This window comes from Sarcophilus harrisii, chromosome 4 (assembly GCF_902635505.1).
Source record: "Sarcophilus harrisii chromosome 4, mSarHar1.11, whole genome shotgun sequence".
NCBI lineage: Eukaryota > Metazoa > Chordata > Mammalia > Dasyuromorphia > Dasyuridae > Sarcophilus > Sarcophilus harrisii.
In genome coordinates, this window is record NC_045429.1 from 381118114 (window position 1) to 381142437 (window position 24324).

The 24324-nt window shown below is 32.8% G+C and overlaps 1 protein-coding gene across 1 annotated transcript in view; it reads right to left on the bottom strand.

Moving 5' to 3' along the window:
• Positions 1-24324, bottom strand: part of AKT3 (AKT serine/threonine kinase 3) — a 414439-nt gene that overhangs the window by 118873 nt on the left and 271242 nt on the right. Inside the window, exons 7-8 of the mRNA XM_031968694.1 lie at positions 7459-7524; positions 5897-5965 (exon numbers count right to left, since the gene is read on the bottom strand). Of these exons, the coding sequence (XP_031824554.1) occupies positions 5897-5965; positions 7459-7524 (135 nt within the window). The remainder of the gene's footprint in view (positions 1-5896; positions 5966-7458; positions 7525-24324) is intronic.

The window sequence follows — 24324 nt, forward strand, 5'->3', positions numbered from 1 at the left end:
GAAACACAACACGTATCAGGCTTATTGACAGGAGAAGAATTTATGAATAAACAAGAATTACACAGAGCATTGTGAGATGCACAATGGATAATTTTGATGCATTAAAAGAAATTTGTACAAATAAAACCAATTTAGCAAAAATTAGAAGGAAAGCAGAAAACTAAGGGAAATTTTATACATAGTTTCTTGGATAAAGGTTTCATCTTAAAATATAGAAAGCTCTATCAAATAAATAAGAATATGAGTCATTCTCCAATTGATAAAGGATGTGAATAGGCAGTTTTGCAATGAAGAAACCAAAATTACATATAGCCAAATGGAAAAAAAAGATTCTAACTCATTATTGATTAAAGAAATGCAAATTGAAACAACTTTGAGATATCAACTTACACCTCAAAAGAAAAATGACAAATAGAAAAATGAAGACACTAATTTACTGTTGGAGCTAATAAACTGATCCAACCATTTTGGAGACTATTCTGGAATTATGCCCAAAGAATGATAAAACTGTGTCTACCCTTTGATTAATATATTTCATCTGTTTCCCAAGGTGAGCAGAGAAAAAAGAAAAAGAACCCATATGCTGTAAAATATTTATAGTCTCTTTGTGTGGCAAAGAATTGGAGATTGAAGGGATGCCTATCAATTGGGGAATGACTAATCAAATTTGTAGTATAGGATTATTATGGATACTGTACTGTAAGAAATAATGAGCTGATTGGTTTTAAAGAAACATGAAAAGACTCACATGAAATAATGAAAAGTGATGTAAGCAGAACCAAGAGAACATTGCATATAGCAAAAGCAATACAGTTTGAAAAACAACTGTGAATGACCAAGTTATTCTGCATATTATAAAATTTCAACTCAACTATAAAGAACTTATGAAGGAAGACGTTATTCACCTCCAGAGAAAAATACTAACAGAAGTATGCATAGTATAGTTTTACATATATTTATAAATCTGTGTCAAATGATGGCCTTCTTCAGTTCAGTGCAGTTCAGAAGGAAAGGAGGAAGACAGTCCAAAACTTAAAAAGTGATAGACATTTAATTTTTAAAAAATTCATGTAGGTCAATGTTATATCTGAATGATAGCTAGCAAGTTTTGTTTTTTGTTATCTGTTAACAGTATAATTTATTTGCTAGGTTCTCAAGGATATTTTGAAGTTGATATTTTGTAGTATAAAGATGTACTTGTTTTATGAAAGATAACAAGTTTCTGGTATAAATTCTTGCTCTTTTTTTTTAAACATCTTACAGGTGTTATATTTTTATGATCCTCAGTGACATAATGCACAATTTCTATAGTTTCTTGCAAAATCTGCATCAGGTAAGCCCAAGATCCTTGAGGACCAGTATAATTACTGGTAGTAAAGAATTGGTCATTCATCACTATAATAAAAATATGCCATTATCATGTATCATTAGCAATCTCATGGGCTCTATCTAGAAGTATACCAACACTGAATCTATTCAATAAATCCTATAAACTAATCTATTGATAAATAATCTCTGTGTCTCATTTCATTCCAATATCAAATGTGAGCTACTAACTTAGCCTGTTAAATCCAACACTGTAATATTTGATATTACAAATGTTTTTTAACGTGTTTTTCCAGTGAACTTTGGGATATTGGGAGGTCTCTCATCATTCATTCATTCATACATAATATGTACAAGCACGTCTTATATTCCATGTGTCATGTCTGGAGAAAAGTCAAAGCATTAATCAGGGTCACCTTCATCTACTAGTTCTATCTGACCTACAGAATCAAGCTCAAAGATTTGTATGCTAAAACTTAATGTTGACTGAAAGTGCAAATGAACTTTTTGACATATTCTATCTATATCAATATACTGACTATTTGCTCTTATCTACTGTTTTCATTACAATGTTTGTAAATTATATGAGGCAGGGGAGTACGGAAGATGTGAATGCTTTTACAAATGCATATATGTTATTTTATTGTTGTTTAACTGTTCAGTCATGTCCAACTCTTCATGATCCCATAAACCATAGCATGACAGGGCCCTTCTATTTCCACTATTAGTCTATACTATTATCATTAATATTAAACTTAATATTCTGACATTCTTGCTATATATGGTTGTCTCCAAAGTCTTAAAAGCAGTGGTAAAATGTTGAAAGGAGAAGCTAGGTGGTTCAGTAGATATAGTTGAAACCCAGTCTCAGACCCTTAATAGATGTATAGTAACAAAAGATCCTAGGCCAAATCCCACTTGGTCATTATTTGGGCCCTGATTGACCCAGGGTAAATATAAAAAGTAAATGTTTCTGTTTGGCCAGAAATCTTGAGGTTCCCCTCCCCATACACAGAGACACAGACACAGACACAGACACACACACACACACACACACACACACACACACACATCTGTATGGAGTTACTGTTGTTGTTGTTTTGACAAGGTGAAAAAGGCCACTCTCTGCCTCATTTCTTACCTAGCCTCATCCTTGAATGGGTATGGCTTCAGTCAAACTGAGACCTGCTGAAGGGCCAAGGGTACCCATTTTATACCACGGCGATCTCTAGTCTGATTTGATCTACACTGGCCACTGAACCCTGGAGGGGTTCTGGAGGGGAAAGTGAGGCAGGCTTGCCCAGCCCTCCCTCACTTAATTAAATGTAACTTACTTGTACATCACAGCATTAACTCCTTAATATCATGGTCCTTTTTGAAAACACGGGACAAAACAACAACCAGGGCACTTAATTCCTGTTGGCTTTAATCCAATGGAGAAGTAAATGGTAAACTGCTGTAGTATTTTTGCCAAGAAAATCCCTTCGACAACAAAGAATCGACAGGCTCATGAAGAGTCAGACCCAAGAAAATAACTTCACAATTGTGCAATTGTGTAGTTGAACAAATTACAAAAAAACAAATTCATACTATGTAGATTCACTGAATACATCCTCAGAATTCTACTTCTTTGGCAAAATTCTAATCAAATCAAATACAAATTATGACTCTTTAGATTGCTTTTATAAAGTTTTTGATTAATCCACTATATGCTTGAAGAATTGTGAAAAACAGTTTAGTCTATGATAACAATCTAATTCCAGGAAAGTTTATTGAGTCCTCTGAGATTTTTTGAGGTCAATATTTATAGCATAAAGACTCACCAATTTCTAGTCCTTGAGAAAATAAGCTACAAAGATATAAATCTAGTTATGAAGTTATTTTATGAACTATTCAATAAGCACTAAATTGTTACACCCTTCAGTTATGTGTACAAATCCTTTGTCTGAATATTTTCCTGGCAAAATCTATACAAATCACTAAATCCCACTAATTTCTAGTGAAAATGACTTGGTATAGAAGTGTCATCATAAACCCTTTCACTCTGATAAGCAAGTTAATACAACTGAGTTGTATGTATAAAGAAGCTGGCACTTCTTTACCAATATATTTTTTGGCAAAGCCTATGTGGATGTTGCCCATGATGGCCTTTTGGATTCCATTCATTTCTTTGGTTCCATCTACAGATGAGCCCCTTTTGATTATATTTGACAAATCCAATATCAAACTTCTTCATGAGACTTGATTGTTGTATAGTATAATAAAGTGATGTTTGATTGTTCAAAGGTATTTCTATAGCATCCCAACATGTTATTATGGGTTCCAAGAGTGTTTACCAGTCTTCTTCCTAATTTTTTAATAGGAATTGTTACTCTTTCAACATCTAATGGGGCTGATGGGACCAATCATTAATAATGTTCTGGTTTTTGTTTCATTAACACTGTTGGAGTTTTTATGAGAATATATCCTAAATGTATTATAGTTCTTTTACAAATTCAAAAGTGTACATTAAGATTTGAACCACATTTAAGTGTTATTGTTTAAAACATGTTCAGCTTTTGACTTCAGCCTGCACTTGATGACTCAATGTTTTAATCTCCATGCTAAGAACATACTGCCTCTTCATCCCTCTCTTAAAATCCATAATCTCTATTAAAGTTCAGCTCAAATACCAACATCTCTATGAGACCTTTTTTGATTCTTCCAGCAGCTAATGTCACAACCCCAAATCCAAAATTATGTCAATTTTGTCAAGTCTTATAGTCTATACCTTATTTCTCCAAATATAATATAAGCTCTTGAAGGCAAGAACTATCTCATTTTTGCCTTTCTATCCTCAAAACCTAAACCTCAAAACCTGGAACATGGGAGGCATTTAAAAAATGTTTATTGATTGACTGATTTGGTATTTACCTGTTTTACACACACACACACACACACACACACACACATACATGTACAGGTGTGTGTGTGTGTGTGTGTGTGTGTGTGTGTATCTCATTTCATTCCAGTATAAGATCAGAGTTACTAGTTTGGCCAATTCATTCCTATATATTAAGCCATTGAGAAATCCCATAATTTCAGACATGGTATTATTTAAAGAATTGTTCACTTCTCAAATTCTGTATCCCTAAAAGTTTTCTGATAGTGTGCTACACTTTGCTACCTCTTTACCTTCATTTACATTATTAACTCTTTTGGCAAAACTAATTTTTTCTTTTTTTCTCTGTCCAGATACTACTTTATCCATAAAGTCTAACTCAAATCCTAATATTTACATGAACACTTTCTTTCCCAGTTTCTCTCTGTCTTAACTCATTCTTATTCAAAATTCCTTGTACATATATCAAAGAACTAATTACTTTTTACCTTATAATATAGTTGTTTGTATACATCTTATCACTCCTAGTTGATATTTTAAATTAGTGAGATTAGGTTAGTCTTATTCATCTTTATATCACCCATGATGTAATATTAATAATATTAGCACTTAGGAAGTATTAAAAATTTTTCTACTCAATCTATGGATTCAGCGAACTATGCAGAAGACAATTAGGTTATCAAGTCAAGGTAGGATTTTTCTTTCTGGAGGAAAAAACATAATTTATTCCTATAAATAAGAGGTAACAAACAGACTGATCACAACACTTCCAAGTGTAGCTCAAAGCAAATTAAAATTTATTTGGAGAATATTCAACAAAATGAATAAAAATATAATAAAACATAGGTAGCATTAAGATTTAAACAATGTCAATTACATAGCCCACAAAGATTCTTAAGTATGTGTAACGACCGCACTAGCAGACACCCCAGAATCAGCCAGAGTCAGGATAAGCAAAAGTCTTTAGTCTTTATTCTTGGTCTTTAGACTCAGGATTGAACAGGATGGAAGCAGAATCTCTGCGACCGCCTTCTCCCTCGTCTGTGGCCAAAGTGACTCTGGCCAATCTTACACCCCCTAGTCCCTCCTACAATCCTCTGTATACATCAATCATTGAGCCAGCACAGGATAGTGGGAAGGACCATTCCCCAAGCACATGACCATAGAGTATTGTCCAATCAGTAATTAGCCCTAAGTGCTTGAACCGACCTCAGTGCAATAACTCAAGAGTTTCAGCCCTCTACAAGTATGGATTAGTGGCTTCTCTTTCTTTTTATGTTTGACATCATTGCTACAGACTACACTATATAGGGGATTTTAGAATTCTCCTAGTATAAAATATTTCTGAGTAACTATATAAATAATAGGTTTTATTTTAAATGAGAAATAGAAAATGCACAAGGAGATAAAGGAAATGAAACACACTCATACAAAGGTTAAATTACTCTATAAAAGTAAACACAGCAGTAATGACCATGAAGACAAAATGATTACTATTCTCTCTCTTCCTGTCAACTGGAAAATCTATTTTAAAAAAACATTATGTCACTATCAAATAGTAAGAGATATTGATTTATATTTAATTTACATGGTAAAGAGATGTTATACCTATGTTTTAATAAACTGGGTACAAAACAATGCCAATGATAACATACATACATAAGTGCTAAGCACATTTCTTTAACTCACCTCTCCTCCATTAACATACTCCATCACAAAACACAAACGATCTTTTGTCTGGAAGGAATATTTCAAGGACTTGAAAGGAAAAAGAAAAAAAAATGTTCATAATGTAGATCCACATTGTCACCATTATAATTATGAAGTGCTTAAAAAATTCTGTGAAATACTTCATTAATATCGTATTTCACGGGCATGGATGAGATCTTGAGACATCCAGATTAATTTTGTCCAGCTCAACAATGAGTATTTATGGAAAAAGAGTTCTTTATTTCTGAACTTATAATAATTTTAAATTAAAAATAAAACTTAGAAATTATAATTAATACTTCTGATTCTACTATACAATAAATATAATACTAATAGGATTTTAAATTTTTGTGGGCTTAATTGTGGGACCCCAAAATCCTCATACATGCTACCTTTAACTTCAACTTTCACTTTATTCCAGTAGAGACAAGTTTTCTTAAACGATAGTTAAATATACTAAGTGTGATTTTTAAAATGTCTTCAATATCACTTTTTCCCTCTAAATATTTCAGTTCATTAACTGAATCCAGTATGGCACGCTGGTACAATATGAATATTGTCACTCAAAAGGATTTATTACAAAATATATGCCTACATCAGCCTTACTTTGCCATAACCTACATTAACATAGTTCAAGTTACAAATTAAAAAATAGGTCTATTAATATAGGGGGAAAACTTCTTTGTAAAATTCTTTTTCACATAAAGTAAAGAATCCCAAATGCCATTTTTTGGAAACAATTTCTTAAGTTTCAGTGTATCTATTTGTATTCATAATATAAACAGAACTTCATGACTGACAGAATGACTACATAGGAAATCCAGAAGTAAGGTATTCAGTTTAATTGAAGGGATAGTTATGTCACAGAAACACATACACATACTCACACATTCTTTCTCTCTCTCTCTCTCTCTCTCTGTCTCTCTTTCTCTGTCTCTCTGTCTCTCTCTCTCTTTTTCTCTCTCTCTCAGAGTTTTATACCTGGTATATGATTGTTCTATATCGCAATTATTCCTATCTCTAATTTTTTCTATTTGATAGTCTGCTGAGTTATGACATAATCACTATAAGTTTGTCCTATAATGGTTATTTTCAGGCAATATTAATTATTTATATATATATTACAATTTTATTTTCAAAATTAGGGTGGACTTCTGATTTATGATTTTTTTGTTGACACACTCTCAAAGTCCCAGATAGTTTACTCTTTGATATTTTAAGATTATAGATAAACAGGATTCTCAATATGTGAACACACCTCTGGTAACCACATTAAGATCACAAATCAAAATATATACATATTGGAAAAGTCATGTAAATTCAATGGACTAGATGACTTCAGAGGTCCCTTTCAAATGTGGGATCCTATAATTATCTAAATGTTCCCAAAATTTTGAAAAACTCTGATCTTCTTTTAAGCTCACTTTAAGCAAATAGAATAACTAAAATAATAGATTTTTGTCTATTTATTGATTTATACAATAATCACTAAAACATAGTTTTAAGATGAAAAGAAATTCTTATTGTTTAAGGTTACTTACTGTTAAAAATGGGTGTCTAGTGTTTTTTAATACTCTACTTTCTGTTAGAGTATGCGCCACTTCATCCTGGAAAAAGAAAAAGACAAATCTATAAAATCACATAACATGAGCATTAAGATTAAGATTTTAATGTGCCTCTAGATCACAAAGTTAAATTCAGAGGAAAAAAAAAAGATTTTAAAAGAAAAGTCATGCTTCCTTTCTTGATATGATGGTAATGAGAAGACAGATAGTTAAAGCACTGTGAAATTCAAATGGCTACATGGTGACTGCTTCAGTCTCCAGTCATTTTATACCAAAACACAGATACAGAATTTACTATTAAATGCTTTTCCTGTGTCTCATTTCTATATATTTCCAGTCTGGAAGGTAAATTGTTGCTTAGCCAAAAGGATATTCTTTAGCAGATTCCTATGAGAGGATTTGTCCATAAATGCTTAAAAAAGCATCTAAGGAAGGCAGAGCCAAGATGATGAAGGAAAGGTAGGGATTCAACAAACTCTTTCACAAAATGCTCCAAATATCTTTAAATAATGACTTTTAAACTAATGCTATAGAGTCAAAACCCACAAAAAGACAGACAAACAATTTTCTTCCTAAGACAACTTGGAAGGTCAGCAGGAAATATCTGTCAAACTAGGGTGAGAGGAAGCACACTCCAACCTCAGCAAAGTAGGAGCAGTCCTCGAGAGCCAATGAATCAGCTGAGCAGAAAATTAGAGGGATCTCTTTGCTAGCACAGAAGCAAGACCCTTTTGTTTTGCATATACCCAGATGAGGGATTTAGACCTAGCCCACAGTACCAGGATGAAAGAGAGCACTAACACACTAGAATTTACAAAAACAATAGCAAGGCTGAAAAGAGTGCTTCTGATTACCCACAAACCAGATGACAGCGCATGAGAGTAGTAAAAAACATCTCTCCTTTGATCATACCACTTTCAAAGAACTGAAAACTTACATGTCTCTAGAAGGATCTCTGAAAACAGTTGCACAAAACCCTGAACCACAGGACATTGCATTTTCCATCCTGGAAACAGAGCCCTACTTTTAAAAAGAGTTGAAAAATGGACTGAAAAAACTTCTGACCATAGAAAGTGACTATGGTGACAAGGAAGTGACCATTTCCAGATCACATGAATCAAAAGACATACAGAAAAGACAACAAAATCAAAGATCCCACTTCCAAAGCCTCCAAAAAAGAGCACAAGGGTTTTGAAAATCAAGTAAGAGAGGTAGATGAAAAATTGGGAAGACAAATGAGGACAATGCACAAAGTACAGAAAGACAATGAGGAGAAGAATACCACAAAAAAGCAAAATTAGCCTAATGGAAAAGGAAATATAAAAGCTCACTGAGGAAAACAATTCCTTAAAAATTAGAATAGAAAAATTGGAAGATAATGACTTTATGAGTAATCAAGAAAGAATCAAATAAAATCTTTAAAAAAAGAAAAAGGAAAAACAATGTGAAACATCTCATTAGGAAATCAACTGACCTGGGAAATAGATCCAGGAGAGATAATTTAAGAATTACTGGATTATCTGAAAGCATGATCAAGAAAAAAAAGTCTAGAGTCTAGACATTACCTTTCAAGAAATTACAACGGAGTGGAGCCAAGATGGCAGAGAGCACACATGCTTCTTTCTGATCGTCTCTCTAGACCTTCAACTAATTATCAAATTCAGTCTTTGAATTAGTTCTAGAATGGCAGAATTCATGAATATTGGGAGTGCAACAAATTAATAGCAGAAGATAATTTCGAAGATTGCCAGAAAAGGCCTATTTTGGTTGGGCACAGAGGGAGGCTGTGTACGATGCCAGCGCATGCTAAAGGACAGCATAGATAATGAAGCAATATCAATACTAAATACCACTAAGTGATATAACATGGAAATTCCTAATGGACAGGTTAATAGAGCTGTATGACCCCAGGGTGGGGTGTAGTCTCTGCAGGGAGGTGCAGACTTTGGGTGGTGGAGACTACTGGGAGGACTCTACCACAGGGTTCTGCCCCGGTTTCTGTTGTAGGTATACATAGAGAGTGTGTGTATAATTTGATTTTACTGTTATAATATAAAAAAGGAACTAGAAGTGGAAAGGGGATTGTACCAGAAAAAGGGAAAAGTGGAGGTAAAATGAAGGAAATTATATCTCACAAAGAAGCAAAGAAAATCTATTATAATAGAGGGAAAGAAGGGAGGGGAATGAACATTGTGTGGATTTTACTCTCATCAGATCAGCCTCAAAGAGAAAATATTAGACATATTTGATTTACAGAGAAACTTCTCTCACCTTACTGATAAGAGGGAGGGGGGGAAAGCAAAAAGGGAAGGGATAGACTAAATAGAAGGTAAAATAGAAATAGTAGGGGAAAGATATAAGAGAGGGGGAGGGACTCTCCCTAAAGAGGAAGGGTTATGTGAGGCAAGTGGTGCTCATAAGTTAAATACTGGGGAAGAGGGAAAGGGCAAAAGGAAAGAGAAAAGTATAATGTGGAGATAATAAGATGGCAGGAAATATAGAATTAGTAGTTTTAACTGTAAATGTGAATGTGGGGAACCCCCCCATAAAGCCGAGGCAGATAGCAGACTGGATTAAAAGCCAGAATCCTACAATATGTTGTTTATGGGAAACACATTAAAAGCAGAATGATACATACAGAGAAAAGGTAAAAAGCTGGAGCAGAATCTATTATGCTTCAGGTGAAGTCAAAAAAGCAGAGGTAGCTATCCTGATCTCAGATCAAGCAAAAACAAAAATTGATCTAATTAAAAGAGATAAAGAAGGAAACTATATCTTGCTAAAGGGCAGCATAGATAATGAAGCAATATCAATACTAAATGCCACTAAGTGATATAACATGGAAATTCCTAAAGGAGAAGTTAATAGAGCTGCAAGAAGAAATGGAAAGCAAAATTATAATAGTAGAAGATCTCAATCTTGCTTTCTCAGAACCACATAAAGCAAACCACAAAAATAAATTAAAAAGAAGTTAAGGAACTAAATAGAATACTAGAAAAGTTAGATATGATATATCTTTGCACAAAATTGAATGGAGACAGAAAGGAGTACATTTTCTTTTTGGCAGTTCATGGGACCTATACAAAAATTGACCATATATTGGGGCATAAAAACCTCAAAATCAAATGCAGAAAGACAGAAATAATAAATGCATTTTTTCAGATCATGATGCAATAAAAATTACAATCAATAAAAAGCCAGGGGAAAATAGACCCCCCCAAAAAAACTTGGAAACTAAGCAATCTCATTCTAAAGAATGAATGGTGAAACAGCAAAATATAGACAAAACAATTTCATCCAAGAGAATGACAATAATGAAACAACATACCAAAATTTGTAGGATGCAGCCAAAATGGTAATAAGGAGAAATTTCATATCTCTAGAGACTTACTTGCACAAAACAGAGAAAGAGAAGATCAATGAATTGGGCTTGCAACTAAAAATGCTAGAAAAAGAGCAAATTAAAAACTGCCCAAATACCAAACTTGAAATTCTAAAAACAAAAAGAGATTAATAAGGTTGAAACTAAAAAAAACTACTGAATTAGTAAAGAAAACTAAGAATTGGTTTTATGAAAAAACCAATAAAATAGACATTTAACAAATTTGATTAGAAAAAGTTAAGAAGAAAATCAAATTGTTAGTCTTAAAAACGAATAGGAAATAGGAGAATAGAATAGAAATATAAAAAATACAAATTGCTAAAATAGTTCTATTTCAGAAAAAGAAATAGAGCAACCTATTAATGAATTTCCTAAAAAAATATCCCCAGGACCAGATTGATTTACATATGAATTCTACCAAACATTTAAAGAATAATTAATTCCAATACTATATAAACTGTTTGAAAAAGTAAGGAATGAAGGACCCCTACCAAATTCTTTTTATGACACAGATATGGTACTGATACCTAAACAGGAAGGACGAAAACAGAGAATGAAAACTATAGACCAATCCCTAATGAATATTGATGCAAAAATCTTAAATAAAATATTAGCGAAGAGATTACAGAAAATCATGTCCAGGATAATACACCATGACCAAGTAGGATTTATATCAGGAATGCAAGGCTGGTTCAATATTAGGAAAACTATGAGCATAACTGACTATATCAATAACCAAATTAATAAAAACCATATGATTATCTCAATAGATACAGAAAAAGCATTTGATAAAATCCAACACCCATTCCTATTAAAAACATTAGAGAGTATAGGAACAAATGGACTTTTTCTTAAAATAGTTGCATCTATTTAAAAGTGTCAGTAAGCATTGTATGTAATGGGGATAAATTGGAACCCTTCCCAGTAAGATCAGGAGTGAAGCAAGGTTGCCTACTATCACCATTATTATTCAATATTGTATTAGGAATGCTAGTTTAGGCAATAAGAGATTAAAAAGAGATTAAAGGAATTAGAGTAGGTAATGAGGAAACGAAATTATTACTCTTTGCATATGATATGATGGTATTTTAGAGAACCCAGAGACTCTACTAAAAAGCTATTAGAAATAATCCACAATTCAGCCCTTTTTGTAGTGGCTAGAAACTGGAAACTGAATGGATGTCCATCAGTTGGAGAATGGCTGAATAAATTGTGGTATATAAATATTATGGAATATTACTGTTCTATAAGAAATGACCAACAGGATGATTTCAGAAAGGCCTGGAGAGACTTACACGAACTGATGCTGAGTGAAATGAGCAGGACCAGGAAATCATTATATACTTCAACAACAATACTATATGATGACCAGTTCTGATGGACCTGGCCATCCTCAGCAACGAGATCAACCAAATCATTTCCAGTGGAGCAGTAATGAATTGAACCAGCTATACCCAGAGAAAGAACTCTGGGAGATGACTAAAAACCATTACATTGAATTCCCAATCCCTATATTTTTGTCCACCTGCATTTTTGATTTCCTTCACAAGCTAATTGTACAATATTTCAGAGTCTGATTCTTGTTGTACAGCAAAATAACGTTTTGGTCATGTATACTTATTGTGTATCTAATTTATATTTTAATGTACTTAACATCTACTGGTCATCCTGCCATCTGGGGGAGGGAGTGGGGGGGGGGGGTAAGAGGTGAAAAATTGGAACAAGAGGTTTGGCAATTGTTAATGATGTAAAGTTACCCATGCATATATCCTGTAAATAAAAGGCTATTAAATTAAAAAAAAAAAGAAATAATCCACAATTTAGTAAAGTTGCAGGATACAAAATAAATCCACATAAATACATCACGAACAAAATCCAACAGCAAGTGATAGAAAGAGAAATTCTATTTAAAATAATTGTTAATAATATAAAAATATTTGGGAATTTATCTGCCAAGGGAAAGTCAGGAACTATATAAGCAAAACTACAAAATACTTTCCACACAAATAAAGGCAGATCTAAACAATTGGAAAAGTATCAAATGCTCTTCAATAGGTCAAGAGAATATAATAAAGATGACAATACTACATAAACTAATTTATTTATTTACTGCTATACCAAGGAAACTCCCAAGAAACTATTTTACTGACCTAGAAAAAATAACAACAAAATTCATCTGGAAGATCAGAAGGTCAAGAATTTCTTTCTTACTTTTATTTTAAATTATAACTTCTTATTGACAGAACATATGCCTGGGTAATTTTTTACAACATTATCCCTTGCACTCACTTCTGTTGCGACTTTTCCCTTCCCTCCCTCCACACCCTTGCCTAGATGGCAAGCAGTCTTATCCATGTTAAATATGTTATAGTATATCCTACATACATGTGGATTTTTTTGTATCCTGCAACTTTGCTTAAGTTATGAATTATTTCTAATAACTTTTTAATAGAGTCTCTGGGGTTCTCTAAGTATACCATCATATCATCTGCAAAGAGTGATAGTTTGGTTTCTTCATTACCTACTCTAATTCCTTTAATCTCTTTTTCATCTCCTATTGCCAAAGCTAGCATTTCTAATACAATATTGAATAATAATGGTGATAGTGGGCAACCTTGCTTCACTCCTGACCTTACTGGGAATGATTCCAATTTATCCCCATTACATACTGGCTAAGGAATAAACTAGTTGATCAGTGGAATAGATTAGCTTTACAGGACAAAATAGTCAATAACTATAGCAATCTAGTGTTTCACAAACCCACTTTTGGGGTAAAAATTCACTATTTGACAAAAACTACTGGGAAAATTGGAAACTAGTATGGTAGAAACTAGGCACTGACCTACACTTAACACCGTATACCAAGAAAAGGTCAAAATGGCTTGATGATCTAGGCATAAATAATGATATTACAAATAAATTAGAAGAACATACTATAGTTTACCTCTCAGATCTGTGGAGGAGGAAGAAATTTGTGACCGAAAGAGAAGTAGAGAACATTATTGATCACAAAATAGATAATTTTGATTATATTAAGTTAAAAAGGTTTTGTATAAACAAAACTAATGCAGACATAGATTAGAAGGGAAGTGATAAACTGGGAAAATATTTTTACATTCAAAGATTCTGATAAAGGCCTCATTTCTAAAATATATAGAGAATTGACTCAAATTTTTAAGACATCAAGTCACTCTCCAATTGATAAATGGTCAAAGAATATGAACAGACAATTTACAGATGAAGAAATTGAAATTATTTCTAGTCATATGAAAAGGTGCTCCAAATCACTATTGATCAGAGAAATGCAAGTTAATATAACTCTCAGATACCACTACACATCTCTCAGATTGGTTAAGATGATAGGAAAAGATAATGACAAATATTGGAGGGGATGTGGGAAAACTGGGACATTGATGCATTGTTGGTGGAGTTGTAAACACATTCAACTATTCTGGAGACCAATTTGGAACCATGCTCAAAAAGTTATCAAACGATGCATATCCTTTGATCCAGCAGGTTATTACAGGGTTTATATCCCAAAGAGATCTTAAAGGAAGGAAAGGGACTCACATGTGCAAAAATGTTTGTGGCAGCCCTTTTTGTAGTGGCTAGAAATTGGAAACTGAATGAATGCCCATCAATTGGAAAATGGCTGAATAAGTTATGGTATATAAATGTTATGAAATACCAGCAGGTGATTTCAGAGAGACTTGGAAAAACTTACATGAACTGATGCTAAGTGAAATTAGCAGAACAGAAAATTATTATACGTGGCAAGAACAAGACTATAAGAAGATCAATTCTGATGGATATGGCTCTCTTCAACAATGAATTGATTCAGACCACTCTCAATTGTTCAGTAATGAAGAGAGCCATCTATACCCAGGGAGAGAGCTGTGGGAACTGAGTATGGACTGTAACATAGCATTTTCACTCTTTCTGTTGTTATTTGCTTGCATTTTTGTTTTCCTTCTCAGTTTTTTTTTCTTTCTAGATCGGTTTTTTCTTGTGCTACAAGATAACTTTATGGATGGACACACACACACACACACACATACACACACACACTCATATTGGATTTAACATATATTTTAACATGTATTGGAATACCTGACATCTAGGAGGGGGAGTGGGGGGAAGGAGAGGAAAATTTGGAACATAAAGTTTTGCAAGGGTCAGTGTTGAAAAATTACCCATGCATATGTTTTGTAAATAAAAAGCTATTGAGAAAAAGAAATAAAAAGAAAAAAAGAAATAAAATTATCAAAGGTAAATGTTGTGATAGTCTAGAACCAGAGGAAAGCATCTAAGGAATTGCTTAGATATAAATGTAACTTTAAAAACCCAATAATTTGTCTTTATAAATGAGTGATATATTCTAAAGGGTGGAGCCAATACGACACAGAGTAGACAGGACATTGCCTAAGCTCTTTCCAACTTCTCTCAAAATTAACTCTAGTTCAAGTCTTTGAAAGAATTTTGGAGTGACAGAACCCATAAACAAACAGAGCATAATAATTCTCCATCTTAATATATCTTGGAAAGATTTTAAAAAAGAATTATCTCAATTGGGCAGGGGAAATATAGTCTAGTGTAGGCACGGTGGGCCAATGGTATGGGGACTTTGCAGGAGGCTCTTAGCCAAAATATAGCAATGCTGACTACTCTCTTCTGGGTTCAGAAGGTTAGAGGATCAGTAGATCAGTTGTGAGAACTCCAATGCAATCAAAGAAAGTAAATTGTAAGTCTCCAAACCCCAATATAAATGTGGGACTTGGCCAGGCTCATACTATACACTGGGAAAGTCTGCAGTACCACTAGCCCCAGCACAATCAGTGAGGAAACCCCCATCCCCTGCAAAAGAAACCTGGGACAATCTGCTCTAAGAGCAGAACTCAGCTTTTTAAAATGAACAAAAAAGAAAAAAAAAGCTATGATTATAACTGCTATCAAGTTAGGGAAGATCAGAATGTAAACACAGAAGAGGATAGAAAAGGCAAAATGACTTCAGGTGAATCCTCAAAGGAATTGGTCTCTAGCTCAAAAGACTCAAAAGATTTTTAAAAAAAGATCTTAAAAGAGAGATAGAAGAAAAATGGGGAAATGAAATGACAACTATGCAGAAGTGTAATGTCTGGGCTAGCTCTCTTGTGGGCTTCAGGATCAGTCTGAGGCCTTGAGCTTAGTCGGGGAGTGAATTGAAGGAGGCAGGAGAGTAGACACATGGATGGTCAAAGAGGGAATCTGGAGTCTGGAGCCTGAAGTCTTCTGTGGCTGAAAGCTGCTGCTAAGAGCTGCAGCTGAGAGAACCCTCTGTCCCTGGGACTCCCTTTAAATACTCCAGCACACCTACATCCCCACACCACACTGGGCATGCACAGTTGTAGAATATCATATCACATCACCACATTACCCTAAGTATATGCCAACTAGATTGACCACATCATTATATTACATCAAGTATATGTGTAGAGAACCACCATCTCACACCAAGTAGGTACTTAACTACAAGCACCCTGCTGTCTTAGACTCAAGTACACCCTTTCAGAGTTCAGCCTGCTACACAGAAGAATTATGAAAGTTTTTTGGGAAAAGCCAACAGCTTGGAAAAGGAAGGACAGAAACTAATTGAAGAAAACACCTCCTTAAAAATAAATTTGGCAAAATGGATGAAGAAACTATCTTCTTAAAAACAGAATTATCAAAATGGGCAAAAAATTAATTGAATTAAAACAACTCCTTTAAAAGTACAATTGGCCAAATGCAAAAGGAGATTTAAAAAAAAAGTGAACTGAAGAAAATAATTTACTAAAAATTAGAACTGGACAATGATAAATTAAGAAGCAGTCAAACAAAACCAAAAAATTAAAAAAGAAAAGAAAATGTAAAATACTTACTTGGAAAAACAATGGAACTGAAAAATAAATCCAGGAGAAACAAATTAGAAATTATTAGACTATATGAAAACCATAGTGAACAAAAGAGCATGGACAATATCTTTTAAGAAATTATCAAGGAAAACTGACCTGATATTCTAGGATGAGAGAGTAAAATAATCATTGAAAGAATCAACCAATCATTTCTTGAAAAAGACCCCAAAAAGAAAACTCCAAAGAATATTGTAGCTAAATTTCAGAATTATCATATCAAGGAGAAAATATTGCAAGCATCCAGAAAGAAACAAATCAAATATCGAGGAGCCACAATCAGGATTAACCAGGATCTAGCAGTTTCACATTAAAAAATCAGAGGGCCTAGAATATTAGGCCTTGTCAGAAGTTAAGGAACTTGGACTACATTCAATAAACAACTACCCAGCAAAATTGAGCACTGTATTTCAGGGGAAAACATGGACATTTAATTCTGAAATAGGGGAAATCATTTCTGATGAAAAGATCAGAGCTAAACAGAAAATCTGATCTTTAAATATAAGACACAAGAGAATCATAAAAATGTAAATGAAAGAACAAATTTGTATTTGTTAAAAGTTACAATGTTTATATATCTATACAAGATGATGATATGTGTAACCCTTGAGAACTGTATCTTTGTAAGGGCATTTAGAAGTGGTGTACTTGGAGAGTGCAGGTATAAGTTGACTATAAAGTGATGATAAAAAAGAAATTAGGATTGTGCACAAGGGATTGTGCTGGAAGAAGAGGAAAGCAGAATAAAAATGGGATAAATTATGTCACATGAAGAGGTATAAAAGATCTATTACCTATTACCTATTTGATCTATTACCTATTACCTATTATTATGAGGGAAAAAAAGAAGAAGGATGAGTATTGTTTGAACCTTAATAACATCGGATTTGGCTCAAAGAGGAAATAACACACACATACTTAAGTTTGGTATAGAAGTTTGTCTGATGGCAGAATCAGGAGATCATTATACACGGCAACAACAAGACTATATGATGATCAATTCTGATGGATTTGACTCTCTTCAACAATGAAATGATTCAAACCTATTCCAATTGTATTCCAATTGTTCATTATTTCATATTCCATATTCCATATATTCAATATTCCAATTGTTCAGTAATGAAGAAAGCCATCTATAACCAGACAGAGGACTGTGGACCACAACGTAGCATTCTCATTCTTTCTGTTGTTGTTTGCTTGCATTTTGTTTTCTTTCCCAATTTTTTTCCCTTCTTGATCCAATTTTTCTTATGCAGCAAGATAACTGTATAAATACGTATACATATATTGGATTTAACATATTTAACATGTATTGGACTACCTGACATCTAGGGAAAGGAATGGGGGGAAGGAAGGGATAATTTGGAAAAGAAGGCTTTGCAAGGGTTAGTATTGAAAAATTACCCATGAATATGTTTTGTAAATAAAAAGCTTTAATAATTTTTTTTAAATTTGTCTCATCCTATAGGGTAGTAAAAGAGGAAAAAGGAAAGGAATAAGGGAGGCTAACTGAAGGGGAAAAGAAAAAGAAAGGAAGGAATGAAAATAAGGAGGGCAGATTGAGGGAGGTGATGATCAGAAGTAAAAAACTGGTGATGAAGGAAAGGAGAAAGAAAAGTAGAACCTGGGAAAAATAGGATGGTGGGAAATGCAGAGCTATTCATCTTAACTGTGAGCAGTGAATTGGATGCATTCTCCCATAAAACAGAAGCAGATAGCAAAGCTGATTAAAAGCTTGAATCCTACAATATGCTGTTTACAATAATCACATTTGTAGGAGAGAGATACATACAAAGAAAAGGTAAAAAGCTGGAGGAGAATCTTTATGCTTCAGCTGAAATAAAAAATTCAGGAATAGAGATCCTGATCTTAGATAAAAAAAAAAGCAAATAGATTTAATTAAAAGAGATAAGGAAAGAAACTACATCTTGCTAAAATGTGACACAGATAATGAAATAATGTCAATACATCCAAATTCTTAGAAAAGTTAAGTGAGTCAGAAGAAGAAACAGACAGCAAAACTATACTAGTGAGGGATCTCACCCTCCCTCCTCCATTGGAAGTAGATAAATCTAACCACAAAATAAACAAGAAAGAAGTTAAGAAAGGGAATAGAATTTTAGAAAAGTTAAATTAGGATAGACCTTTGGAAAAAACTGAATGGGGACAAAAAAGAATACACCTTTTTCTTAGTGGTACATGGCACCTACACAAAAATTGCTCATGCATTAGGGGATAAAAACCTCACAATCAAATGCAGAAAGGTAGAAATAATAAGTACATTCTTTTCAAATTATGATGCAACAAAAATTATGTGTAGTAAAGGGCCATGGATAAAACAGATCAAAAGTTAATTGGAAACTAAATAATCAAATCCTAAAGAATGAAAGAATCAAATAATCACAGAAACAATTGATAATGTCATCCAAGAGAATGACAATAATGAGACAAGATACGGCAACTTATGGGATGCAGCCAAAGCATTTCATGGGGAAAGTTTTATTGTCTCTAGTTGCTTACAGGAGAAAGAGAAGATCAATGAATTAATTATGACCCTAAAAAAACCAAGAAAAGATTTAACCCCCCCAATTAAATACCAAATTAGAAAGTCTGAAAATTAAAGAAGAGATTAATAAAATTGAAAGTAAGAAAACTATTGAACTAATAAACAAAACTAAGAATTGATTTTATGAAAAAAAGATAAACCTATTTAGTTAATTGTATTAAAAAAGAAAAAAGACTAGTATCAAAAATGTGAATTTACCACTAATGAATTAGAAATTAAAGTAATAATTAGAGGCTTATTTTATCCAACTATATGCCAATAAATTTAATAATCTAAGTAAAGTGGATGAATACTTGCAAAAATATATTTTCCAGATTAATAGATGAGGAAACAAAATACTTGCATTTAGAAATTTAGAAAACAAGAAATTAAACAAGCCATTAATGAACTCCCTAAGAAAAAAATCTCAAGAGCCACTTGGATTTACGAGTGAATTCTATAAATATTTACATAAGAATTGATTCCAATACTATATAAAATATTTGGAAAAAACAGGGGAAGAAGGAATCCTACCAAATTTCTTTTATAACACAAACATAATGCTGATACCTAAACCAGGAAGGGCCAAAACAGAGAAAGTAAATTATACTAATTTCCCTAATGAATATTGATGCAAAAATCTTACATAAAATATCAGCAACTTTATTGGAATCCTAGTGTCAACTCAACTTGAAACAAGGTGAAAACTCAAGGGTGATGTCAGAATCCTGTTGTTAACTCAATAGAATTGATACCGTGCTTATTGGTTCACACCTTAGAGCGTGCTTATTGGTTCACACCTTAGAGTGAATCCTTACAAGGTGATAAGTTGCTAATATTGATGGAAACAATGCTTGTGTTCATACCTTTAGAGAGCTATCTAAGTATCTAAGTACTCAATGGAGTTCACACATTTGGGAGAGTTCTGGTTTTAGAAAGAAACACCGAATTCATTCGGGTGGAGCTCTTAGAACCAAGTAGAGAGATAGGCCTCTGGGCTAACTGGGCTATACTGAAGGACACAATAAAAGATCTGAACTTTTATCACTTGGCTGTGTTTTGAGAAAAGAACACCAACACAACTTATCACCAGAATAATACATTATAACCAAAATCAAATTGATATCAAGAATGCAGGGCTGGTTCAGTATCAGCAAAACTATCAGCATAATTGACCATATCAGTAACCAAACTAAGAGAAAGCATATAATTATATCAATAGATGGAGAAAAAGCATTTGATAAAATACAACAGCCATTCATATAAAGCATAGGAATAAATGGAGTTTTCCTTAAAATGATCTATCTAAAAAAACCATCCATAAGCATTACATGTAATGGGGATAAACTAGAAATATTCCCAATAATCTCAGGAGTGAAACAAAATTGCTCATTATCACCACTATTACTCAATATTGTACTAGAAATGTTAGTCTTAACAATAAGAGGAGAAGAAGAAATTGAAGGAATCAGAATAGACAATGAGGAAACAAAACCATCATCCTTTGCAGATGATACGATGGTATATTTAGAGAATCTTACAGAATCAACTAAAAAACTACCAGAAACAATTAACAAATTTAGCAAAGATTCAGAATGTAAAGTAAATCTACATAATGGTTTTACTGACATTTCCATATGTCACCAACAAAGCCTAGCAAAAGAGATACAAAGAGAAATCCCATTTAAATTAATTGTAAATAATATAAAATATTTGGGAGTCTACTTAAAACAAAGTCAGGAATGATATAAACACAATTACACTTTTCACACATATAAAGTTAAATCTAAAGAACTGGAAAAATATCAATTGCTCATGAGTAAGCTGAGCTAATATAATAAAAATGACAATTCTACCTAAATTAATCTACTTATTCAGTGCCATACCAATCAAACTGCCAAGATATTACTTTATAGAACTAGAAAAAATAATAACAAAATGTATCTGGAAGAACAAAAGGTCAAGAATTTCAAAAGAATTAATGAAAAAATGCAAAAAAATGTGGCCTAGCTATACTATCCTATACTATATCCTAAAAGGATAGTATAAAGCAGAAGTTATGAAAAACCATTTACTACTGGCTAAGAAATGGAATAGTAGATCAATAGTATCGGTTAAGTTCATAAGACATAATAGTCAATGACTATAGTAGCTTAGTGTTGATAAACCCAAATCTTCAGCTTCTGGTATAAGAACTCACTATCTAAGAAAAAATGTTGGGAAAACTGGAAAATAGTATGACAGAAAGAAGGCATTGACCAATATCTAACATTCTATACCTAGATAAGGTAAAAATGGGTTCACAATTTAAACATAAAGGATGTTACTATAAGCAAATTAGGTGAACAAGGGATAGTCTACTTCTCAGATCTGTTGAGAAGGGAGGAATTTATGGCCAAAGAAAAGTCAGAGAACGCTTTCAAATGAAAAATGGATAATTTTGATTATATTAAATAAAAATGTTTTTGCACAAACAAAACAATATAGCCAAGATTAGAAGGGAAAAAAAATTTATAGCCAACGTTTCTGATAAAGGCATCATTTCTAAAACCGACTCAAATTTATAAGAATACAAGACATTCTGCAACTGATAAGTAAGCAAAGGATATGAACAATTTTCAGATGAAGAAATTAATACCATTTCTAGTCATATGAAAAAATATTCTAAATCACTATTGATTAGAGAAATACAAACTAAGACAACTCTGAGGTCCCACTTCATAACTTTAATTGTTAGAGGGAATGTGGTAAAACTGGGACACTAATACATTGTTGATGGAATTGTGAACTGAATCTAATTATTCTGGAGAACAATTTTGAACTATGGCCAAAGGACTATCAAACTATGCATACTTTTGATCCACAGTGTCTCTATGGAGTTTGTAGCCAAAGAGATCATAAAGGACTTGTATGTGAAAAAATGTTTGTAGCAGCCCTCTTTGTATTGACAAGGAACTGGAAACTGAGGGGATGCCCATCACTTAAGGAATGGCTGAATAAGTTATGGTATATGAATGTAAATAAACATTATTGTTTTATAAGAAATGACAAACAGGCTGATTTCAGAAAAGCCAAGAAAGACTTACATGGACTGATGCTAAATGAAGTGAATAGAACCAAGAGATCACCCTGTACACAGTAATATTATGTGATGACCACCTATGATGGACTTGGCTCTTTTCAATAATGAGGTGATTCAAGGTAATTCCAATAGACTTTTGATGGAAAGTATCATTTGCATCTAGAGAGAGGTCTATGGGGACTGAATGTGGATCACAACACAGTATTTTCACCTTTTGTTTCCTCTTTTGATCTGATTTTTCTTGCACGGCATGATGACTATGGAAATATCTTTAGAAGAACTGCACATATTTATCATATATCAAATTTCTTGTTCTCTTGGAAAGGGGTATGAGGCAAGAAAAGGAGAAAAATTTGTAAAACAAAGTTTTGCAAAGGTGAATGTTGAAAATTACCTCTTCATAAATTTGGAAAAATAAAATACTATGGAAATTTTTAAAAAAAGAAATGAGGGATATACAAAAATATATTTTAATTATTTAAACAAAGATCACATTTTCCCTCCATTACTAACAATAAATCTTAACCTCAAATATGAGATTCGGTTTTCAAACATCAAATATAAAATGTTTCCTTTGGTTAAATTTTTCATACAGTAAGAATATCCTTCGTAAAAATTCTTAATACCTAATCTATGTCATGACAGTAAACTATAAAAGTTTGTCCTCAAGATATGGAATATTTTAAGGTTACAAAAATACCAGTATCATTACCATTTTATACATAAAAGCAAAACCAAAAACATCAACCCATGAAACTATAATAACATCTTAAGATTATCTCGCTGGCAAAATCCTAAACAGAGTCCTTATGGACCAGTTTTTTTTGATGATGGCAATCAGTAAGATTACAGGTAATATTTACTTCAAGGTCAACATCAGAGAAACCCAGAATCTTTACATATCATACATCAATTTTACAAAAGTATTTTTTAAAAATTAATATACCAGGAAAATAGGTTGCCTCAAGAAATTCAGCAACCTTAGGGTACAATTACTCCAGGATGATGTAGCAAATTTTGTCTGAAAAGTTGTATGTGTTCAGCCTAATCCTTATTATCACTGAATCAGGACTATGTAACCAGTCTGCATGTATTTAATGTAATCTATAAAATATATGCTCAAAGACTCCAAATAGAAGCAAATGTTAAAGACTATGCAATGCAAAAAAACATTAAAACATAATAAGCACTAATTTGGGGATAAAAATATCTAGATTCAAATTATTATTCAATTACTTGCTACTTAATGACCCTGAGCAATCATTTAACTTCTCTGGTCTCACTTCATTAGTAAAATGAAGGAGTTGAACTGGAGTACCTCTAAGGTCTTTTTAAAAAAAAATCTTTAAATATGTTATACAAATAAACTTGATGTGTTTCATTAACAAGTTTTTTTTTTTTTCAGAAACTTTATATAAGGGTTAAAAACCAGATAAATTACACAGACATTCTCAAATATCAGAGCACTGGGAATCATGTGAAATCATGTAATACTAATTTCTGTTAAATGTCATAAATTTTAAATTTCATGGATAATAAAAGAACTGACATCAGTTGGGAAGAAAGGAGGGATACCACTTACTAGAAACTGTCCTCAGAGTAGCCTCTAAGATTTGGCCTGCCACAGCATCAATCCAATGTGCTTATCATCTTCCTAAACAGGGACAGTTTGGGGGCAAGAATGTTTCTTTTGATCTGCCCTGAGAAAACCTAGGTTTGGGTATTTATATCTACAAAGCAGTAAGCCCACTCTCATCTTACATTTCTATCTACTAAGACAAGCCTTGTTATTTCTGTAAAATGTAAATAAAAATTTTCTGTAAAAATCTTTCCACAATTAGAGACAAAAAGCTTAAAATAGAAATATCTGATAAAAAAGTAATACAGTCAGGATAGTTCGAGTTAT